We start from the raw sequence: 24,575 nt of genomic DNA on the forward strand, positions 1-24,575 counted from the left end.
ATTTAAGACATTTTTAAGACTTTTAAGTCCCCGCAGCTGCCCTGTAGTAAATACCGTGGGACTTGAAAGACAGATATTTAGTTCTAATGCTTTGTAATGATTTTCAATTACGGGATATTTCAGTAACATGAGACATGTTTTCTTCATATCCCATGTTATTTTTTTCTCTTATGAGGTGAAGTACCAAAAAACTCCATCCATCTGCTCTTGGTCTGGCCCTTCTGTCAAATTTTAGAACAAGTCAAAAAGTTTGCCCACCCCTGGTTTAGGAGCTTAAAAAGTGTGCAGGAGAAGTCCAGAATTTTGTCATAATAATTTTGGATTAATGGATTAATGCAACAAGCCGTGAGGGCACCACAGTTTTACATGATTAAATGCTCAAAAAAGTCAAGTTAGCACAATATGTGGCCTTAAATCATTGAAATTGGGAATTTAATGAATGGAAAGTACGCCACGAACAGCACTCCGACAAGCTGCAATAACTCTGGTCAGGCTTTATTTATATTATATTATTAGGGGCCGATATTAGGCTATTTTCTGATCTATGTTATAATGTTGTTTCCTCATCACAAACAGACCTGGTGTTGTGATTTGTTTCATTTACTATGTTTAATACACAATTCTATATATTTAGGAGTTCTTCTTGAGTTCTTCTTGGAAATGGAAAACACTCCACCTTGTGATGTCATATGGTAATGGAGTTCCACTATGTTTTTAAACTTTAACACCGTCACTAGAATCATTTGGATGATTTCAGCCCTGGAACTGTCCATCTCCACTAAACTACAGGTAAAAGGTAGATGTACACTTCTGGTCAAAAGCTTTAGAACACCACACTTTTTCCAGTTTTTTTTACCGTTTACTGTTGACCAAAACATATTCTAAACTTTTGATTCATGAAAGTGTCCACCTTTGGCAGATATAACAGCTGAACACACTCGTGGCTTGTCCTTTTTACAACAGAAATCAAATATTCTTCAGAAACTTCTTCCCTAGTCTGTTGCAGAAGTTCCCATAAATGTGTGGCACTTGTAGGTTTCTTGACTTTCACTCTTCTGTCCAGTTCATCCCAAAACCAGCTCGATGGGTTTTAAGTCTGGAGACTGTGCTGGACACTCCATGTTTTCAAGTTTACCATCTTGTTCTTTTTTCCTGAGGTAGTTTTGGCAGAGCTTGGACTTGTGTTTTGTATCTTTTATCATTTTTTTTTTAACCTCTGGCTCTTCAGGATTTACCTTTGTACCATTTCAAGCTCTTCATTGGACTTGCACGACTTGAATTGCAATAAATTACTGGAAAAATTAGGGTGTTCTAAAACTTTTGACCTGTAATGTAGGTAGAGGTAGATGATGACAGACTAATAATAATAATAAAGGATTGCTCAAACAAAACACTTCCAGGTCTGTTTTTGAGGAGGTAACGACCTTCTAACATGGTTTAAAGCTCATAATATTAAATTTTGTGTAATAATTTAAAAAGCTCTATTTCCTAAGCGAAAATCACAGAAACATTTGATTTGGAACTGAAAATGGTCAGTGAACGAAACGACCATGGCGAAACTACATGCTATCAAGACATTTTTTTTTTTCTTTTTAGCGGCGGTAGTGATTCCTTTTGGGTGACTCAAGGCCTTTCGAATGGACCGTTTCAAGTGCTTGATTGAGCCACTTGTAAATAAAAGCAATAGGCCGTGAGTGAGAGGGCCGTGCTAATTAAATAGTGCCCAATCACCGGCGATAAAGGAAGCTAGGTGCTCTTAATGGGCTCTCATTGTTTAGCTTGTGCACTCGTGGTGGAACATCAAGAGGCCCTCAAATCAGCAGCATCAAGTGTCTGGTTAAGAACAGCCGGCAGCGTCACGAGGAGACCTAAGCGCACGTATTATGTCTAATGCAAGCGTTGTGGGTCATTTAGATATATTAGCATAGGTCATTTGTGGTTTATATGTGGCAGCAGTGCTCATCTTTCACTTCGTAACTGAGCTCGGCAGTCTCGCCACTTCCAAGTCCGCTCTGGTTCTAGAAGTAAATTTTCCATTTTGGACTTTTTTGAAGGGTTGAAGGACATGACTGAGGAGAACCAGCTATTTGATAAAACAACCATATTTTGGACATTATTTCAGGGTTCTCTCTCTCGCTCTTAAATCCAAGATTAGTCCTGTGTGATTAGTTCCTGTCATGACTCACATGTAACTGACAGTGCAGATGTCTTGCACCATGTGATATTAGCTGCATCTCTTATTGCTGTTTGAGTCATTCCTAGGGTTTGAGCATCAGAACAGGTTTTATGCCCACCATCTTTCTTCTTGTTTACAATGTTTAGATAAACCTAACATTTAGACTAGGGATGAGACATGATTTTCGAAGAGTCGAATATTCGTCATACGTTCGAATATCGAATAGTAATTTCGAATAAAGATGTTTCCTAACCAATATTTCATGTACGGCATTTAGCCAGAAGGTGGCGCTAGCAGACTGTAAAACTCCCTGTAGGCGCGGTGGACTAGGCCGAGTGTAGAGGCTGCTCTGGAATAACAGAAGAAAATTTATCGCGCGGCATTAGCAATGCAGAAAGCAAGTAAAAGTTCCGTATGGTCGTTATTTACTTTGTTAAATGACAAAGAGGTTCAGTGTAAAATCTGTCAGGTGAAGCGAGCAAACCATAGATCAACCACTACCATGCAGAGCCTTCTGAGAGCGAAACACGCCCAAACACGGGAACATGCGCAAATGAACTCAGTACTGCCAGGATATATGCCCCCCGCTCCACACGGACCCGATGACATGGTGGAAAAGAAACAAACAGAAATACCCCCGACTGGCAGAGTTAGCGAGCGCTTACTTAGGTGTGTCTGCGACGTCCGTGCCATCGGAGCGAGTCTCTGCAGCGGGCAGTTCAATGAAAGTAGTGCAGTGGGCTACAGTATGTGCTTGGTCATGCGTTTTTAAAATTGAGATAGTCTTGAATATAATTTCATATTGTTTGATATGTGGGTTGCTCAATTAAGATGTTCATTTCTGATTTGGAAGGCTGTTGTTTGATTAAACCTTTTGCACTTAAATACCCCATCTGTCATCTCGTATATGCGTGTGTGTGTGCGGGTGGGGGAAGGGAGGGGTCGATTTTCGAATAATATTCGAATAGCCGTCATTGATTTTCAAATAGTGTTTTTACCAAATATTCACATCCCTAGTTTAGACCAGGTTTAGACCAGGTTTAGATCAGGTTTAGACCAGGTTTAGTCCTGTTTTAGTCCTGTTTTAGTCCTGGTTTAGTCCTGGTTAGTCCTGGTTAGTCCTGGTTTAGTCCTGGTTTAGTCCTGGTTTAGTCCTGTTTAGTCCTGTTTTAGTCCTGGTTTAGTCCTGGTTTAGTCCTGGTTCAGTCCTGGTTTAGTCCTGGTTTTAGTCCTGGTTTAGTCCTGGTTTGTTTAGACCTGGTTTAGTCCTGGTTTAGAGGTAGTTTAGTCCTGGTTTTATCCTAGTTTAGACCTGGTTTAGACCTGGTTTAAACCTGGTTTAGATAGTCCTGGTTTAGACCTGGTTTAGACCTGGTTTAGTCCTAGTTTAGTCCTGGTTTAGAGGTAGTTTAGTCCTGGTTTTATCCTAGTTTAGACCTGGTTTAGACCTGGTTTGTTTAGACCTGGTTTGTTTAGACCTGGTTTAGTCCTAGTTTAGTCCTAGTTTAGTCCTGATTTAGTGCTGATTCAGTCCTGGTTCAGTCCTGGTTCATGTGTTGTAATGTATGATTTATATTCTGTAAGTGATTATGAACGGCGATAATGTTACTCACATCAATGACGTCACGAATCGCATATCCCCACTTAAATAATCCCCACTACACCACTGGACAGATCCATAAAAATAAGCAGGTGACGGACACTTAACCAAAAACATTACATCGTGCACCTTTAAGTTTCAGGGTTAAGTCCGAGTTTCTTCTCCACTCACTTGTATTATGGTAGCCCACAACTATAAACTGCTCCCATAAACTACTCTCTTTTAAAATGGTCCCTGGTTTGGGTTTGCTTTGCCGTGTTGTTAGTAGCGGAGGACAGCTAATGGACCAACTACAGCCACAACTGGTCCGGGTTAAAAGGGCCCCATTCATGGCAAATATCCAACTATTATATTCAAAAGAGAAGCTTTTATTTTCTCACGGCCTAATTTTTAAGCTTAATATGTATTCACTGCAATAATGGGACCTGGTTAACCATGTATGCCTACGATATGAATACATAAACGGATAAAATATGCAAAATACTGAAATTGATCCATTTAACACAGTTCCACAGTTTTATCATGTTTTTTCTTATTTTTTCCCCATTTGTCTTGCCTCAAAAAGATATTGTATAAGCAGCTTTATTTGCATGTTGTCTGCATCTAATTAGAAAGTGTTTGATTGTGAGATAATCAGGAAGTGCGTGTAAGTATGCTAGTTGTTATTGGCTTTGCTGTGATGGCAAAACTCAGTACTGGTCCCTCAAAGTTGTGAATAGTGTTTATAAATTTATCATAGTGAATAATTAGGACGCTATTAACGCATAAGGTAAGTGAGGATTAACGTTGGACCACTGCAAACCGTATTAAATGAATTTGTTCCGTTTTTCAGATTTTAAGACAGTAAAAATCAAACACAGTACTTCTGATCTATGTTATAATGTTGTTTCCTCATCCAAAACACATCTGGAGTTGTGTTTTGATTCATCCACATATTTAACACACAAACCTGCATATCATTTGGAACAATTTCAGCCCTAAAATTGCCAATCTTTACTGAGATGTAAGGCTGAATGATCTATCGTTTTGGACTCAAAATCGCAATCTCAGACAACACAATTTTGGGAGCGTCAAAGCCACAGTTTTTTGCCGTGCTCCTAAAGCCCGATTTATGGATTTATGGATCTGCCTCGAGGTCTATGCGCCGCGAAATAATTCACCGCCACAACACGAGGAGGCTCAGATTTAAAACTGGAGTTCGTGTAAAGTTTCACATGAAACATCTCCAGCGCAATAGGAGCACAGAACAGACTCAGCATCATCATCAACATCCCTCTATCACAGAAAGAACACTCATATTCCTCTGAGTCGTGTCCTTTAGTCCGACAAGGAGCGAGCTGTTATTTTCAGCACTTTTTAATGCAAATTAGCCATGTGGTTTTGAGATTTGTTTCTGTAAATCGTAAACAAACGTGCACAAAGCTGCATTAAACACATTCTTACTCTTTTTATTTTACTATTACTGTATACTGCAAGAAAGGAAAGCGGAGTACGGGAAATGTATGTAGAGCGGTGGTAGAGAGGACCAATCACAGCCCTTATTGTCTGCATCGCTTCCCTCTGCTGTCTGCATCGTTTTGACACACAGTTAGAAAAATTCAGAGGAGCACATAAACTGTCTGCGTAGGGGGTCAAATCGTCGATGCAGGACTCTGGTATGATTTAAGTTTCTGTGACGTTTGCAAATGTTCATGTGCACTGAAACTTAATTTGATCAATCGTGGATGACATCGAAATCGCAATATCTGCCAGAAAAATCTCAATTAAATTTCTTCTTAAAATTGTATAGCCCTACTGTGATGCAGACAGACTAATAATAAAAGATTAATCAAACTAGTGAACGGAACAGAACACAGTTCCAGGTATGTTTTTGAGGAAGTAACAACATTATAACATGATTAAAAGCTCAAAGGAGTCCACTTTGAATAATGTAGGACCTTTAAATTTCACATTAGTTTCACATGTTGATTACACCGACAACCTCACTTTTAAATCCTTACTGTAGAAATAATTTATTCATATACTCGTAACTCACTCAACTTTCCTGTCCTTGCACCACAGAGGAGAAATGGGATGTTACTTGTTCCATTTAACACGTTTCTATTAACCCGGGATAAAGGATGTGGATGTGGAGCTCGATTATGGAGGAGTTCTTGACACGTCTGATTGCAGCAGGACTCAAAGCAATGACAAAACAAGGCCACAATGTAAATGGGTTTCCATATTACGCTCCAGATAAGTGATCATACTAATGTGTATCTTAAAATGATGAGATTTGAATGCAAAACAATTTAGAACAGATACATTTTTTACTGGATCTAATATTGTTTTAATTGAAATGAGAAAATAAGTCTGCTCAATTTTCTTACTGTCAGATAATTTGGTTTGAAAAAAAACAAAAAGGCTGGAAAATACTGAAACTGGCAAATTAAAGTAGAAAAATGTGTAATCTCTTGCTCGCCACTTCATAGATCTGACCTTTAACATGGTGGCAGCACCTGCTTGTCTACATGGGCAGTTTTTTTGGTGAATATGGCTATGTTCAGACTGCAGGGCTTAACGCTCAATTCGGATTTTTTTTGTGAGGTCGTTCACATTTCCAATTAAATGCGACTTGTATGTGATCTCCAGTGTGAACTTTAAATGCCCCAGAACATGGAGAAAAATCCCAAACAGCAGGCAACTGTTTGTCTGACGAAGGCCTAGTGCCGAAACGTTGCACGGTTTGTCCAAATAAATTTCACAATTTGCAAGTAAGACGGTGTGCGGGATTTTTCTCCATGTTCTTGGGCTGCTCCCTCTCCTCCAACGCACCCATCTCTAGTAATTGATGTGCGAGGCTCTCATTCTTTCATAACTTTAAATGCCCCAAAAGTCCCACATGCGCATTGGAGGACACAACGATGCCACACACAGAGAGCATGCTCAGTGCTAACAGAAGTCGCCTAAACACTGGGCTTGTCTCTGAATATATGTTCCAGTTCTTTGTAAAATGGACAGGTTACACGTCCATGGCCGCTTCGTTTGTTTGAGTCTTTATTCTCCTTGTATTTGTCTCGCAGGCTCTTTCTTTCTCGTTGACATTGGAGCCTGGACCGCCTGTAGCCACGCTGGACCATTTCTTTGGCAATTATTTCAAAAAACGTCCGGTTCCTATAAAACCCCTTCAATTTGGCCTGAATACAGCGATCCCCCCCAAATATGAATGAACTCGCTAACCTCGCTTTCCCTCCACTGACTAGACTCTGAGCCTGACGTGTAGGTGGGATGAATGTGACCTGGCCGTTCAGACATGTCAAAAGATCGGATATGTATCTGTTTAAGGAGCACATATCCAAGTGTCCTGGGTCGCATTTGAAAAAAATCTGATCTGTGTCGTTCAGACTGTCATTAAAAGATCAGATACAGGTCACATAGGGGCAAAAAAAATCAGATTTGGGCCATTCAGGCTGCAGTCTGAACATAGCCTATGATGTTTTGCACCATGGTTATGTCGGACACCAGTAGCCTTCATTCATTCGTATTGACTTTCCCACTACAAACAAGTAGGAAATGTCATACAAAGCACAAAAGGAGTACGCTGAAGCCCACATATCTACGAGAGCTTACACCCTATAGCGGTTCTGAAAGATGAGGAACATTTTAATAAACAGAGACTTCAGACTGATCATTCCTGCTTGTTTATATTATTTGTGATGGGATGGACCTATATATGACGACCATAACTCATAAAAAGTGTGCGAAGTCCAGCATTTTCTACAGACCCAGTGGAATAAATTAGCTTCGTCTACACCTACAGGAACCTCCTCTCATCCTCACCTTATTTACATCATGTCATTTTAATACTGCAGTACCTTAAAGGGCCCATATTATGTGATTTTGAAATGTTTCCTCATTAAAAAGCAGACCTGGAGTTGTGTTTTGTTTCATTCTCACATGTTTAAACATACAAGCCCTGCATATTTAGGTTGAGTTTCTCCTGTTCCGCCTTGTGATGTCATGTGGTAATGCAGGAAGCGCTTTATTTTGTTTTTAACTCTTTCCCCCCTGGACGCCTACTAGGAACAACCCATACATATGTTACTAGGGCTGCCCATAGAGCATAATTGCATAAAAGAAAATAGCCTTCCACGAGTGATTATAAATGATTTTTACACTCATGAACTTAATTGTAACACAGACATATTTGTATCTCTGGAAACCTTAGACTCTGAACTATTCATTTATGGATGTTTAAATGTGATTCAACTCATTTATAGGTGTATAACAGTTCACTGAAAATGAGAGTTTACCTGGTCAGGTGCAAGCTCGAAAACAAAAAACTACATTCAGCATCTGATATCTGCATGTTCTGAGTACTATATTCATAAAAAAAATAAAAAATATACTTTGTCAAAGTATTTAAACAGATTTCATATCACCAGATACAGTATAGCCAAGTGTACACCTGTTTTTACATGTTGTTCACCTGTGTGCACCTAATAATTTTTTTTCCATTTAACTTATTCAACTCATTTAGCTTATTCAACTTATTTTATTTATTCAACTCATTTAACTTATTCAACTCATTTAGCTTATTATAATATAATAATAAAACTCTTCCCCGTCAGTGTGTGTCCAGTATTTGTCATCTTGGTTACTTTCTCGTGTGCAGAGCTCCACATAAGCGTTTTTTCTGTAGCGATTCTGTTATACATCACATCTTGGAAAAAAAAGACTGAAATATTTTAAAGGACTGGCCTGGGCAACATCCAGATTTCAGGGCAATTTTGGTTCATAATCGAGTATAAAGCTCAGATAGTTTGTTGGACATCGCAGGACTCCACACAGACGCATCAGCGGCATTCTCACCTTCTCCCGAAAGTCGTCGCTGTCGCTGTTTTCCACTTTATAATCAACTTCAACATCATCACTTTGAAATCTATAAAAGTCACTTTCTCTAAACTTATCCATAAAATACGTCCGCTCCTCATTATTTCTAAAACTGTGCGCCGCAGCACCGTGATCTTTCCATTGCACGTGTTTCGTGTTGTGTTTTTTCCGGAAGCTACCATCCTCACTACTTCGATTAACTTCGGAAAAAATCTGCGAAAACATATCCTTGAATCCTATTGGTCAGTCTAGTGTGGGTTGTAGTGGCTTCCACCTATCACAGTCTCTGTTTAAATGTGAAAACCCGAGCCATTTCTAAAGGTCGTCAAATCTCGTCTTTAGTGATACGGCGGAGGTGTCAAAAGTCGTCATTAAGGGTTCAGGGGGGGTCGTCAAATGTCGTCTTCATGGGGGAAAGAGTTAAGGGGATAGTTCGGGTTTTTTGACATGAATCTGTATGGCATCCCCGTCAGCAGTGTCGTGCTTCCAATTTCGGTGAATTTCGGCATCAGTATATTCGCGTTCATAAAGATATCCCCTTGGCTCTGTGCTAAAAGTAATGTCTTCTTCGTTGGTGTCGTAATCAGACATGTTGTCGCTAACATTCCGAGCAGTAAACAAAGTGAACCAGGCGTGGCTGTCACGTGGCGGCAGCGCGCAGTGATACGAACGGAGAGAAAATAGTGCAAAGCGATTATAAGGTCTGACTTTTTTGAGGACGAAGGTTTTGTGATGCAAATGTATCACTCTTTTGAACACATATTGTTTTGAGAAGAAAAACTCTTTATTTACGTGTCCCCAGCCAACTTGCCGGACTACTTTCGTCAGCACCAAAACCAGGATCTCGGCTCACCGGACGCTGTCGGGGGTAAGTCAGTGTAGATGCACGACACTGCTGACGGAGATGCCATACAGATTCATGTCAAAAAACCCAAACTATCCCTTTAAACTCCATACACCTTCACTAGAATCATTTGGATCATTTCAGACCTGGACTTGCCAATCGCCACTAAACAAAAGTTAAACGGAGCTGTTAACTTGACAAATGACATCATAAGGTGGAACAGAGCATTTTGACCTTTGGAGATGTAGAAAAGACAAATAATAAAGGGTTACTCCTGAGTGGATTTAACAAAACACAACTCTAGGTATGTTTTTAAGGAGGTAACAGGAATAGAACAAGGCTAAAAGCTCACAAAAGTCAATTCTGCATAATATAGAACCTTTAAAAAAAACAACTAAATTGAAATCACTATTTTTTATCAAAACAATTCAATCAAAATTACGAAGAGTAGAAATATAATTAAGTATTGTTTTGTGACACTTTTGTTTATATAGACTGGAAAAGTACACAGAGCTTGTCACTCTAAAAGGCGATGTACCTGTTTTTTTCAATCTTAAATACGTAAAAAACAGAACCAGTTTCATTTTTCATTTTAAACTCTTAACAGTGGTCCAAAAATGTATTCCTCACTTATCTCATGCATTCCACGCAGCCCAATTATTCACTGCAGTGAGTTTATAAGCGCTTCTCACAACTTTCAGAGACCAGAGCAGAGTTTTAACAATACGGAAATGTTAAATTCAACTAGCATGCTAATGTGCATTTCATGATTCTCAGAAAAATGGACCAAAAAGCTTTATAATGAGCTGAAAACAGTACACAGCAAGCTTATTTTGATCAAGAGTAGGGCTGTCAAAAGTACTGCAAATGGACTAATATGGAAGTAGATATTCAATACTAAAAAAGTCGCATTCACAGGACAGAAATGAACCTTTCCTGAAGAGTTTTAAAATGATCTTGAGTATAAGAGCAAATAAACTAGTATACGCCCATGGACCATTTCTGGACCACTGAGGGATTACACGGATAAAACCAAATGGTAATATAAAAGAAAGTAGGGTAGAAGTAAACAGCAAGGCCATAAATTCAAGTTAATGCATCTGATATAAAAATGTATTCAACAGATAGCATATTTACTCTACTTTATGAAACTATTTACCTTTTTTCTGTATCATTTTTGGTTCTAAAGTTACATGTTTTAAACAGACCATGTATGAAACATGGAACAAAATTATTTCCCAAATTTCAAAGACCTGCAAATCATGTAAATAAATGGATGTATTTCATCATATCTTGTGTTATTCCATCTTTGAACTGTTGATGAAGGTACATGATTTTATTTTTTTTATATTTAAAATGATAAAAATTTGCTTGGAAGGACTGACATATTTTATAGAAATAGTTCCGGAAGAAAAAAGTTGACAAATTATGCAAAATCATGCACCTTCTACTTGTTTGCACAATTTTCCCTCCGTTAATTTTCCCTCCGTTACCATGACTTTTCTTAATAAAAAATCTCATTACTCAAAAAGTAAGAGTTTTTTCAACCTAATCTTGTACCATATGGTAGAAAACTATATGAAGCAAATATTCAAACCAGTTTGTTAAGGATATGTAAGTGAGAACCGCTAGTTATCACTGTTTGTATTTATTGCCCAAAAAGTGCTGCATATTTCATTCCCTCTGTTACCGACATGAGTTTTTTAAATTTTGTGTCAACAACTTGAAAGAATATCACAGGTTTAACTTTACCCTGTTGGAGTGTAACTCTTTCCTACATTCTGATACTTTACTTATTTCAATAGTCCCTCTAGTTTCTGAATAAGAGCTATTTGAATGCAAAAGATCTGCCCCTGTTTCCCTCTGTTACCGCTTGACCCAGTAATACTATTTAATGCTAAAAATCATATTCTATTGTCTAAAGAAAGTGTTTTTTTCATTATAATAGTGGTATCAGAATTTTAGTATCCTGACAATACTACAAGAGCTGCTTATAGTACAATATATCCGTACTGAGGGAGGAAATATGCAGTGCAGAATTGTGCAGTTTGGACTCACTTTGTAAGGGTTAGGCGGGTCCCAGTGCACCCAGTCGTAGATGACAGCCTTCTTCTCCTGGGTGACGTACTTGGCCCAGGGCGAGATCCGGTAGAGGCGCTCTCCGTCTTTGGTGTGAACGACCACCTGGGAGCACACAAATAGAGGTGATGTGAGCTACAGTAGACCGGGCACGCGCGCCAACGACAGAGCCTTCTGCCTCGTGTAACCCCAGGCGAGGGAAGTGCACTGTAAGCGAGAGGAGAGCAGCCTGGAATGGAAAAATCATCATTCTGTTCACACGCTTTTAAGTTTAAAAAGGCACCAAAATATGAAATGCTTAACGAATGCAAAAATGTTTATGGAGATACGAACTGCAGGGTCGGCAGGTTTTGTAGACAGACGTTTTAAAAAAAAATATTGCAATTTTGATTTGGTTAATCTTCTAATCTTGCATTTCTAGTAAAAATCATACTCCTCCCAACCAGTACTCCAATACTCCTCCAATACTCCTCCAATACTCCTCCAACTGCAGGCGCTGAGAAGCTGAGTTTAACATTTTAAGAAACACTTTTAACATCTAATGATGCGCTGCTCTGTCTGATTAAAGTCTGTACTCTGGTCTGATCTCTGTCTGTATCTCTCTGTCTGTATCTCTCGGTCTGTATCTCTCTGTCTGTATCTCTCTTTCTTTGCCTCTATCTCTCTCTTTTTCTGTGTCTGTCTGACTCCCTCTTTCTGTCTCTCTCCCTCAGTCCTTCTCTCTGTCTGTCTCTCTGTGTATGTGTGTCTGTCTCTCTGTCTATTTCTATCTTTGTCCATCTCTCTCTGTCTTTGTCTTTCTGTGTCTCTCTCTCTCTCCTCTCTCTCTGTGTGTCCGTCTCTCTCTCTCTGTGTGCCCCCCTTCCCTCTCTCTCTGTGTCTGTCTCTCTCTCTCTTTCCCTCTGCCTTTCTTTCTCTCTCTCTCTGCCTCTCTGTCTGTCTCTCTCTCTCTCTCTGCCTTTCTCTCTCCGTCTCTCTCTCTCTGTGTCCGTCTCTCTCTCTCTCTCTCTCTCTCTGTGTCCGTCTCTCTCTCTCTCTCTCTCTCTCTCTCTCTGTGTCCGTCTCTCTCTCTCTGTGTCCGTCTCTCTCTCTCTCTGTGTCCGTCTCTCTCTCTCTCTCTCTGTGTCCGTCTCTCTCTCTCTGTGTCCGTCATCTCTCTCTCTCTCTCTCTCTCTGTGTCCGTCTCTCTCTCTCTCTCTCTCTCTGTGTCCGTCTCTCTCTCTCTCGTCTCTCTCTCTCTCTGTGTCCGTCTCTCTCTCTCTCTCTCTCTCTCTCTGTGTCCGTCTCTCTCTCTCTGTCCGTCTCTCTCTCTGTGTGTCTCTCTCTCTCTCTCTGTGTCCGTCTCTCTCTCTCTCTCTCGTCTCTCTCTCTCTCTGTGTCCGTCTCTCTCTCTCTGTCTGTGTCCGTCTCTCTCTCTCTGTGTGTCTCTCTCGTCTCTCTCTCTCTGTGTCGTCTCTCTCTCTCTCTCTCTCTCTCTCTCTCTGTGTCCGTCTCTCTCTCTCTCTCTCTCTCTCTGTGTCCGTCTCTCTCTCTCTGTGTCCGTCTCTCTCTCTCTCTCGTCTCTCTCTCTCTCTCTGTGTCCGTCTCTCTCTCTCTCTCTGTGTCCGTCTCTCTCTCTCTCTGTGTCCGTCTCTCTCTCTCTGTGTCCGTCTCTCTCTCTCTCTGTGTCCGTCTCTCTCTCTCTCTCTCTCTGTGTCCGTCTCTCTCTCTCTGTGTCCGTCTCTCTCTCTCTCTGTGTCCGTCTCTCTCTCTCTCTGTGTCCGTCTCTCTCTCTCTCTCTGTGTCCGTCTCTCTCTCTGTGTCCGTCTCTCTCTCTCTGTGTCCGTCTCTCTCTCTCTCTCTCTGTGTCCGTCTCTCTCTCTCTGTCCGTCTCTCTCTCTCTGTGTCTCTCTCTCTCTCTCTCTGTGTCCGTCTCTCTCTCTCTCTCTGTGTCCGTCTCTCTCTCTCTGTGTCCGTCTCTCTCTCTCTCTCTGTGTCCGTCTCTCTCTCTCTCTGTGTCCGTCTCTCTCTCTCTCTCTGTGTCCGTCTCTCTCTCTCTCTCTGTGTCCGTCTCTCTCTCTCTCTCTCTCTCTCTCTCTGTGTCCGTCTCTCTCTCTCTCTGTGTCCGTCTCTCTCTCTCTGTGTCCGTCTCTCTCTCTCTGTGTCCTCTCTCTCTCTCTGTGTGTCTCTCTCTCTCTCTCTGTGTGTCCGTCTCTCTCTCTCTCTCTCTCTGTGTCCGTCTCTCTCTCTCTCTCTCTCTCTCTCTGTGTCCGTCTCTCTATGTCTCCCCCCCCCTCTGTCTGTGTGTGTGTCTCTCTCTCTCTGTCTCTCTCTCTCTGTGTCTCTCTCTCTCTCTCTCTCTCTCTGTCTCTCTCTCTGTCTATCTCTCTCTCTCTGTCTATCTCTCTGTCTATCTCTCTCTCTGTCTCTCTCTGTCTATCTCTCTCTGTCTCTCTCTCTCTCTCCCTCTCTGTCTCTCTCTGTGTCCGTGTGTCTCTCTTTCCACGTGTCTCTCCCTCCCTCCCTCTGTCTCTCTATAATCATACTTGCTTCATGTTTTCAGACTGACACACATACTGTACCATCAAAGTGATTTTTTAAAATATATATAATTCCAATTACTAGACTAAAAAATGCAAAGAAAAAAAAACCCTCTTGAGAACCACGAGAAGCGCAACCATTTTTAAACCGTCAGCATAAATCTTCAGTCTAAATAGGCTCTGAGTAGGACTGGGTAATTAGTCACATTTTAATCGAGATCGAGGTTCTGTCATCTTTAATTATCAATGATCAGCTTGGGTCTTTTTAATACAGAGGTCTACAGTCAAGGCTCTGTCCGGAAAATCATGTGTTTGGAGTTTAGATCGGACTTTAAAAAGACAAACATTAATAAAAGGACAGTTATAGGTATTAAATGACAATAATTAAATGTTAAATATTTAAAGTTTGAATATTTTAGTACGACAAAATAAAACTGGAAATCCTGACTGAGCAATAAAAGAGTCGTATCGCACGGAGAAGTACCCCAGATATCGGTTTTGGACCAATATTGTAAATTTGTGTTTGTAAACTTCAAACACCTTCACTACAATAATTTGGATAATTTCAGTCCTGGACTTGCCAATCTCCACTAAACAAAAGGTAAAAGGAGCTGTTAACTTGAAAACTACTGCTTCACGACATCACAAGGTGGAACAGAGCATTTGTGGACAGACTAATAATTAAGGATTACTCAAACACGTGTGAATGAAACAAAACAACTCCGGGCGTGTTTTTGAGGAGGTAACAACATTATAACATTGCTTGCATAAATGTGGTCCTTCTTGACAATTTTAAAAGCTTAATATCAGTAGAGCTGTTCAAAAATATAGAAATAACGATATATCGTATTGTTTAATGTGATGATACAGTATTGATATATCGTGGGCTGCTGTAAGAGTATTTTTTTGGTATATTTTACTAAATTATTTTGTTTTGTCGCTACAGTTTTGCTTGTTCAGAGGAAGGAAACTTGTTTATGCGACATTTGACATTTTCACTGTTTTGACGATTAAAATGTTTGTCTTTCATATTAACTTTCCAAAATATGTGGTTTAACAAAGACTTAGTATCACAGCCATGATTTAGAAGTTATTTTTTATTGAACCGTATTGAATCAATTTGAAATATATCGTATCATATCGTTGTATTGAGGTATGTATCGTATCGTGGAATATTTATGATGTATCGTATATTATCGAGGTATGTATCGTATCGTGGAATATTTATCGAGGTATGTATCGTAGTGTAGCCTATGTATCGAGATATGTATCGTATCGTGGCCTATCGTATATGTATCTATGTATTATGTATCGTGGCCTATGCATCGATATGTATCGTATCATGGCCTGTGTATCGAGGTATGTATCGTATCATGGCCTATGTATCGAGGTATGTATCGTATCATGGCCTATGTATCGAGATATGTATCGTATATCGTGGCCTATATATCGAGGTATGTATCGTATCGTGGCCTATGTATCGAGATATGTATCGTATCATGGCCTATGTATCGAGGTATGTATCGTATCATGGCCTATGTATCGAGGTATGTATCGTATCGTGGCCTATGTATCGAGATATGTATCGTATCGTGGCCTATGTATCGAAATATGTATCGTATCGTGGCCTATTCTATCGAGGTATGTATCGTATCGTGGCCTATATATCGAAATATGTATCGTATCGTGGCCTATCTATCGAGGTATGTATCGTATCATGGCCTATGTATCGAGGTATGTATCGTATCATGGCCTATGTATCGAGATATGAATCGTATCGTGGCCTATATATCGAGGTATGTATCGTATCGTGGCCTGTGTATCGAGATATGTATCGTATCATGGCCTGTATGTATCGAGGTATGTATCGTATCGTGGCCTATGTATCGAGATGTATGTATCGTATGTGGCCTATGTATCGAAATATGTATCGTATCGTGGCCTATGTATCGAGATATGTATCGTATCATGGCCCATGTATCGAGGTATGTATCGTATCGGCCTAGATCTAAATATCAGTATTAGCAAACACAAAAAAAACTCCACATCGAACCATCCCCAGTATCAAACATCCACTAAAGTAACAACATTGAGTCAGTGGTGGCAGTAAAACCAAGTGGAGTTTTTGATCACAACAGATGTCAGAGCCCACAAATTATCCAAAGAACATGAAGACAGTGAAGCAGACATCTACAGACAACGCTTCAGGCCAAGGAATTCACATCATAACATAACAGTGGGAATATGCTGCTTTCCAAATACTACAGAAATAAACAACAAAAAGTTTCCTGGCACAGAAACAAAAAACACTTACATAATAAAATCGTCGAGTCCCCAAACTACCTGCAATGAATAGAGCTCGCTATTCAGTAAATGGGAAAATTCTTCACTGTGTCAACATGACCAGCTTTGTGGATCACGTTTCTGAAATTGACCAATATTGCGCTGCAACAGAACGCACCTGGCTGCCTGAGCTAACGTCTGAATTACTGGTAGACATTTAATATAACAGGACATGGACGATTTTTGCGAAACTTATTCATTGCATCAAGATGATCTGCTTCTTGGACTGTGGCGGTATAAACTTAGACAAACTATTGATCCACAAGGGAAATAACTTAAACTTCCAGAGATAGTTGAATATGCAACTAGAACCAAACAGTGTCCCTAAGCTTGCTTTCAAATATTGAAACTAGTATTAAAAATAGATCAGTACAAGTGCAGAACAGTAATTTCAGAAAAGAGTGCCAATTATAATAATTAGGAACCGACCGATATATCGGCTGGCCACTATTATCGACCGAAATGGGCACTTAGAGACATATCGGCTATCTAATCTTGCCGATATGAGCCAATAGTCCACGTGGGCATGTTATACCTCGTTATGAAGCTTAGACTCTCTATATTATGTCAATTTAATCAAATTTACAGACAGATAAATGTCCTAATTTGTAATTTGTCTGCATCTGTAACACCGTACTGCCCCTGAACGCACCCCCAGAGTCATGTCACTCACGTACACTTGTTTACACCTGCAGCTGCTGTCAATACGCTGGATTATATTATACTTATTTGTGAAGACTTGTGATCTGAGAGGAGCCTGTGTGAGCGCTGAGTGTTACAAATGCGTCAGTTTTTTAAGCCACTTTTGATTTTTAGTCGTTGTTTAGCGATTAGCTGCTGTAGCTCCCGCACATAAACAGCCTGTTTTCTCTACACACTGCTCTACTGTAAAGTGATTATAGTGGCTGTACACATGTTACTGGACGTGCATTGATATGTAAATGAGCTGTGGATAGAGGTGTGAATGATCGGCATTTACGCATGTATTTACCGCTAAAGGCTGATAGCGGTAGTTTATTTACTTTCTTTACAGGCTAGAATGTCAATCCAAAAATGCAATTAGGCCGACCTACTGTCTTTAAATATGAATGAATGAATTAATGTTTATTTGGACAGTAATTCATAGAACATAAATAAAAAATAAAAAACGTAAATACATAGATATAACACAAAAAGTAACTATTTATATTCTATAATAACAGGCAAAATAAATGTTATGCCGAATTTTCCTTGTGTCCGAAAAAGGAGTGGCAGGAAGTAAATACTTATTTAACCCCACTCCTTTTTTCTACCGTCCCAAATTAACAAAGAACACATATAGACTTCTCATTTCCTGTACATTATAAGCAATAATTGCACTAACAACAACAACAACAAATATATGTATATTGACATGTATATTGAAATATATGTAATATGACATAAAAAGGCAGAATAACAATAAATGTAGCCTAAATAAACCCAATATAAAATTCAGTAGAGTCAGACTTAAGTTTTAGAATCAACTGAAGAATTATAGTGAATTTTTACATCACTAAATATATCAGCTATCGGCAGCTCCAACTCCCATTTTATCTGTATCATATCGGCCGCAAACAAAATCCATATCGGTCGGGCCCTAGTTATAATCATCTCAAAATATTCTTATCCCAACAGACCCTGCTGAAAGTGTTAAAGGGAGCCAATCAACAAGTTAACTTTGACACCGCCAGTTAGATGAGAGCCTAAAAAAGCCAGCGTGATCTGTGAGCGCTCCCCCAGAGATCGATTGTATGGCGTTACCCGCGGTCAGCCCTGCTTTGTCCCCTGCAGATAGTGCCATTAGAAGACGCCTAATTCAGACTTGTGTTGTGAAGTAATGACTGTTCCAGTGCCACCTGCCTGAGAGCCAATGGCCAGACCCCCGCCTGGGTTTTTTTCATTATGGCCGGGCCCCCTGGGGGTTAGCTGGCTGGCTCTCCTTAAGACATGCTTTAGTGTTTATAGGATTAGAAAAAAAAAGATAGTTGGATAAATGTGCGCGCATAAAAGGCCTCGGTGGAGCTGAAAAACTGGCCTGACATTAGAGGCATTAAGAGAAATCAGAGCCAGGCTGACAGGAATAAACAGCTACTTGTGTTTATTATGAAAATGTCGTCCTGATGTGGTTTGTGCGTGGGGCTGTGATAGGAATGTTACAAACGCATACAGTAAAAGCAAGATTAAAGGTGTACTATGTCACTTTTTGATTTAGGGTTTATCTATTTATAGAACGTTCCACAGTATGATGTTAAACCTTCACATTTGTTCAATTACAGGTGGTTTTATAGCAAAAAATACCTAGAAAAAAAAGCGTTCTGACTGTACATGGGGTCGCCTCTCCACAGATCTGACTTGTAACTTGGTCTGGTTCGGTGTTCATGGAGATAGAAAGGTTTAATGCCATACTGTGAAACAATACAGTATAGACAAAGCAATAAAATCTCCAAAAGCATTTGATAGGCCCTCCACCAAAAAAAGTTATACACTTTTAATATTAAAGTAGTTACCGTAAGTTAAAGATGCATTGTGTAACTTGTCTGCTGTCTCCATGGAGATATGCCTAAAATGCTCCACACTAGGGCTGAGTGATCTCAGACAACACGATTTTGGGAACACCACAGCCACGTGCAGTGCTCCTAAATTCCAGTTTTAAGAACAAAGTATAGTTCTGTGTCAACTCAATGCACACTACCGCCGTTGCCTTGTTGCTGTCGTTTTTGATTTATGGGTCTGCGTTGAGGGCTATGCGTCGCTAAGTAATCCACAACCAAAATGTTAGGAGGCAAGGATTTAACCTGGTGTCCGTGTAAAGTTTAACATGAACCATCTCCAACGCGATAGAAGCACAGAACAGACTCACCATCAGCAGCAGCACATCCTCTGTCATAAAAGAACACTCATATTCCACTGAGTCGTGTCCTTTAGTCCGACAGAAGCTGACCACATCAGCACACAAAGAGCGAGCATTTTTGTAGCACTTATAATTTATGCAAATTAGCCATGTGGTTTTAAGTTTTGTTCCTTTAAAACTTAAATGTGCACAAACGGTCCAGCGACAAATCATCGGTGCAGGATTCTGGTACGATGTAAGTTTCTGTGATGTTTGCAAATGTTCATGTGCACTAAAACTTCATTTGAAAAAAATCATGGATGAAATCGAAATCACAATATCTACCAGAAAAATCGCAATTCAGTTTTTTTTCTTAAAACCTACTCCACAGTATGGCCATACATTTATTCATCTTCATGGAAACTTGCAAGCAAAATTACAAGTTAGATTTGTGGAGAGGTGATCCCACTCACAGTAAGAATGGATGTTTTTAAAGATATTTCTGAGCAATAAATAACACCTGTAGCTGAATAAATGCACAACAGATTACTTTAATACCATACTGTGGACGATTTAAACCAAAGCATTAACATCTCTATGGAGACAAACCCCTCCAGACAAGTTACACGGTGCACCTTGAAAATCAAAAAAGATCATTAGTACATGTTTTGGCACCCCTTACAAAATGTACACTAATGAGCGAGAGCGAGATACTTTATTGATCCAAAGGGAATTCAAGATACCTCACAGCTTCTCCAGAGTTTACCTGCTTCTCAGTATTCATTCCTCACTCCAAATACTCCTCCTCGCTGCTTAGTACTCTTGAAAACACTTTTGGGCTACTCTACAAATCTTTGCATCCCATACTGTGTGCCTATACTCTCCTGAGAAAAAAGAAAGAAAGAGACGAGGCCAAAACCAAGGAGGACTAGCCAGTGTGCTGTATATGCGAGATGGAACCAGGCCCGCGCTTCCACCAGGGAGTGCTGTGGACCCGACTGAAGTGCGGCCCGCAGACAGGGGCTTTTCACGGGCAGCGAGGGGCCAGGGCGGGGCCAGGAGCCAGCCCTTCCATCTGCTTCTTATCGTCCTCTCCCTGACCTACGCTGACAATGGGAGCCGGGCAGGAGCGAGGGAGGAATGAGGAGAGTGGCGGGAGGGGAGGGCATGTTAGTGTGGGCAGAGGAGCAGAGATGACCAGCTCCAAACAGCCATGCAGCCATCCGGTCTGTGTCTGGATTACTGAGGCATTCCCATTTGTTCAGGACACAATATACAATAAGAGGAGGGGGACCGAGTGTTGTGATTTAGGAGGAGCCATGTGTGATTTATACTGCAATAATAACGGTTAGAATAATGTTTAATAAAAGTTTAAAAATGATATGACATTTCCCCCGGGAGAACAGAATAGTCAGATACATCTTTTCTCTCTCTTTTCTTATCTCAGAGTGGAGAAGTTCACTTGTCATGTGAGGTCTTACGCAATAAAGTGCAGCTAGAAATGGTATGCTTTTAATTAAAATCCAGATGAGCAATATTAAGGTGGCATCTTAAAGCCACTGTATGTAACGTTTTAGCTAAAAATTTGAATAAAAAAGCTGGTTGTGTTTATTGCATTGTCTTAATTACTGTGAGCGGGCTCTTATGTCCACAAACCTGACTCATATTTAGCCTGGAGAAGGGCCTCAACTGGCTTGTTTCCATGGAAATATTGATCAGTGGGCTATAATCTTCTAGCCTTCATCAGCTGGTTTCAGTTCTTGGAAACTATCTGACCTCGCTCGTCGGTAGGTGGGTATTTTTTTATTTAACTGCTTGCTGCCATTTGTTTGTGACGTATGTAATGCTCCGCTAACGGGGCTAACTGGTATATTAAGCTTTTCCCAAATCCCGTAGGAAGAAGGACAATAACGTTTTTCCCCTTGATAAAATTCACCAAACATTTTTTTTGTTCCGGCTTTAAATCCTCAGAATCGTTGCCAACACAGAATATATGAGTCTTCGCCAATTAGTTGCCCGAACTCGCACTTCAGGAGTTTTTGCGAACCGTCTCGTGTGTTCCGATTCCTGACCTAGTCGCTGGAGGGAAATGAATGAATGAAATTGAGCGGAGGCACTAGGTGGCGCCAGCCTGGCTAATAATCTTCGACAGTATGCCATAAAACATCTACATGGAGAACAGGGCTGGGTATTATTAAGAAGCTGCCGATACGATACATACCTTGATACAAAAGCCACGATACAATACATATCTCGATACAGTGTACTTTCGATTCAATACGATATATTTCAAATCGATTCGATACAGTTCAAGAAAAATAAAAGCTAAATCATGGCTGTGATACTAAAAAAACAGTGAATATGTTAAATGTGTTGATGCGATATCTAAACAAGCAACAAAACTCTAGTACTGTAACAAAATAATTTAGTAAAATATACCAATACAGAAAAATCCCGCACACCGTCTTACTTGCAAACGGTGAAATTTATTAGGACAAACCGTGCAACGTTTCGGCACTGGGCCTTCGTCAGGCAAACAGAATGAGAGCTCAGGTGGCCAACTTAAACAGGGTGTGGCAAGCACCCAAGGGTGACAGGTCATAAAGATTTGCTCCCTACGTTTCTGTGGCATTGAGCATGTCCCCCCTCCACCCAGAGGAGGGGACCATGACCACATACTTAAACAAAGGGAAGCATTTTGGATTCACACTCTCCAAACTTTAGCTCCTAAAGGATCAATGACGATTTTAATATTAGCATCTTTTTGTAGACATTAGTTTACATCATTAGGACTCTCGTTTTGCGTGGGCTGTATATGGGCTACAGCTTAAGATTCATTGTGTATATATATAGATGTGTATATGTATGTATGTATGTAGTACTTTGTTGTTCTGTTACTGATTAGCTTGTTTCTTCCTACTGTATTTATGAAGATGAACTGGTGTCAAGATGATGCTCTGACAAAGGAAAAAAGGGTAGGCATAATAAGCTTAAGCTTCAGCCTGCACCTTTTTGGTCTGTATATGTTAAATATGACTGTTTATGAATTCATGTCAAAATATACCTGTGACCAAAATAAATAAATAAATAAATAAATAATAAATATATGGCATGACAACATTATTTTATAGTTGGGTGAATGTATACTGTCTATATGTATCCATATATTCTTCTTACTTTTCTAATATTATTCTATGATCATTATATGATGATTTCATTATTATTATTTGTATTATTATTACACTATATGTTGACTGTCTTTGTTTTTTGAATTATGGGGTTTTGTGTGCACTGTTTCTTTATGACCTGTCACCCTTGGGTGCTTGCCACACCCTATTTAAGATGGCCACCTGAGCTCTCATTCTGTTTGCCTGACGAAGGCCCAGTGCCGAAACGTTGCACGGTTTGTCCTAATAAATTTCACAGTTTGGAAGTAAGACGGTGTGCGGGATTTTTCTGTATGTTCTGGGGCTGCTCCCTCTCCTCCAACGCACCCGTCTCTAGTAGTTGATGTGCGAGGCTCTCATTCTCTCAGTAAAATATACCAAAAAATACTCCTGGCGCTATATCGATACAGCAGCCCGTGATATCAATACTGTAGCGTTACATGAAATGAAACGATATATTGATATTTCAATATTTTTGCACACACCTAATGGAGAATGTTCCAAAGTATAGATCTAACTTTCTATGAATCACGCAGGTGGTGGGTTACTTTAAAAGTGCACTATGTCACTTTTTGGTTCAGGGTCTGTCACCTGTTTGTTTCTATGGATATGTCTTTGTTCTGCCTGGAATGTTCCACAGTATGACATAAAACAGCTCTACCTGACATTTATTCAATTACAGGTGGATTTATAGCTCATAAATACCGAGAAAAACAGGCATTCTAACTGTGGGGATGGTTACCTCGCCACAGATCTGACCCATAACTTCATCTATTTTGGTTTTCATGAAGACAGAAAAGTCAAATGCCTTACTGTGAAACATTCCACACAAAGCAATAACGTCTCCATGGAGAAAAGCATTTGATGGATCATCCACCAGAAAAGTAACAACGCACCTTTAAGATGGTAACACACTCTACCTTTAAATAAATACATTAATTCAGCAATTTTTTGTCACATTTAACACATTAATTCAGGGGTCCCAAACCACCTCAGGGAATCTGGCAGTGGGCCCGAGACTAAAACATTTCATATATTAAAAAACTCCTTTTAGTCTAATCTCCAAATAATTTCCCCTTGTGGATCAATAAAGTTTGTCTAAATCTACGTCTACCATCACAATTACTCTCAAAATAGCGTTATAAGCATTTTGTGCTGTTATTACTGACCCCGCCCCTCTCCACCAGTCCCTGAAAACACTGTACATCTTTATTATTGGTCCTTACCAGAAAAAGGTTGGATGTAAAGATATCCAAATCTCACGGTACGATATTTATTGCGATATTTTGAAGAGGCTGATATAATTGTAGATGAGACACTTTTTTGCTTTTAAAATACCTTGACAAGATTTTGCTGTGAATTACTGCCATTATAACCTCAAGAATTCAAGTAAAAAACATATTTCCTCACATTGTCTGCGCTGAAATGAATCATGGGATATGTAGTTTCTGATGTTTATAAGCTGTTGGTACAATAAAACCATGCATTTAAGCAAAGAAACTTGTCATTCGATATATTGTGACAGCCCACGGTATTATTGCGAGACCTCTGACGATACAATATCACTATATTTCGGTTACTGTTGCCACTTGTTCCTGTCATTTCAAAGTAGTTCATTACATTACAATATTACTGCATTTAAAATGTAAGACATTATACGTCTATTACAGCACTTTAAGTTACTCACCAAAATAACTGACACTGATCGTCAAATAACATTCAGTGAGCGAAAATGCCAAACTTTCGTGCCATATATGGACTGAACCAGGACTAAATCTGAAGCGAGGACTGAATCGAGGACTGAAGCGAGGACTGAAGCGAGAACTGAACGAGAACTGCGAGGACTGAAGAACTGAAGCGAGGACTGAACCGAGAACTGAAGCAGGAGGACTGAAGCAGGACTAAACCAGAGCTAAACCAGAGCTGAACCAGGTCTAACCTTGAACTAGGACTTGGAATCTAGAACCACGAGTCTGTGATCGGGTGTGAGCTGCGATTAGCCCTGTGGAGCGTGGAGTTCTGCGTCGGTCCTTTCGCCTGCGGTCACCCAAGGGTCTACGTGGGCGCACCTCTGACCCCGTCCCAACATTCGGACCCGTAACGATGGTGTTTCGCCGTTGCTGA

At 40.1% G+C, this 24,575-nt stretch overlaps 1 protein-coding gene across 1 annotated transcript in view; it reads right to left on the reverse strand.

The window, feature by feature from the left end:
* gbe1b (glucan (1,4-alpha-), branching enzyme 1b) overlaps positions 1–24,575 on the reverse strand; it is a 331,363-nt gene that overhangs the window by 248,869 nt on the left and 57,919 nt on the right. The window contains exon 4 of the mRNA XM_020941150.2: positions 11,551–11,676. Coding sequence (XP_020796809.2) covers positions 11,551–11,676 — 126 coding nt within the window. The remainder of the gene's footprint in view (positions 1–11,550; positions 11,677–24,575) is intronic.

This window comes from Boleophthalmus pectinirostris, unplaced genomic scaffold, assembly GCF_026225935.1.
Source record: "Boleophthalmus pectinirostris isolate CB_2022bp ecotype Guang Dong unplaced genomic scaffold, ASM2622593v1 HiC_scaffold_9, whole genome shotgun sequence".
NCBI classification, from domain to species: Eukaryota; Metazoa; Chordata; class Actinopteri; order Gobiiformes; family Gobiidae; genus Boleophthalmus; species Boleophthalmus pectinirostris.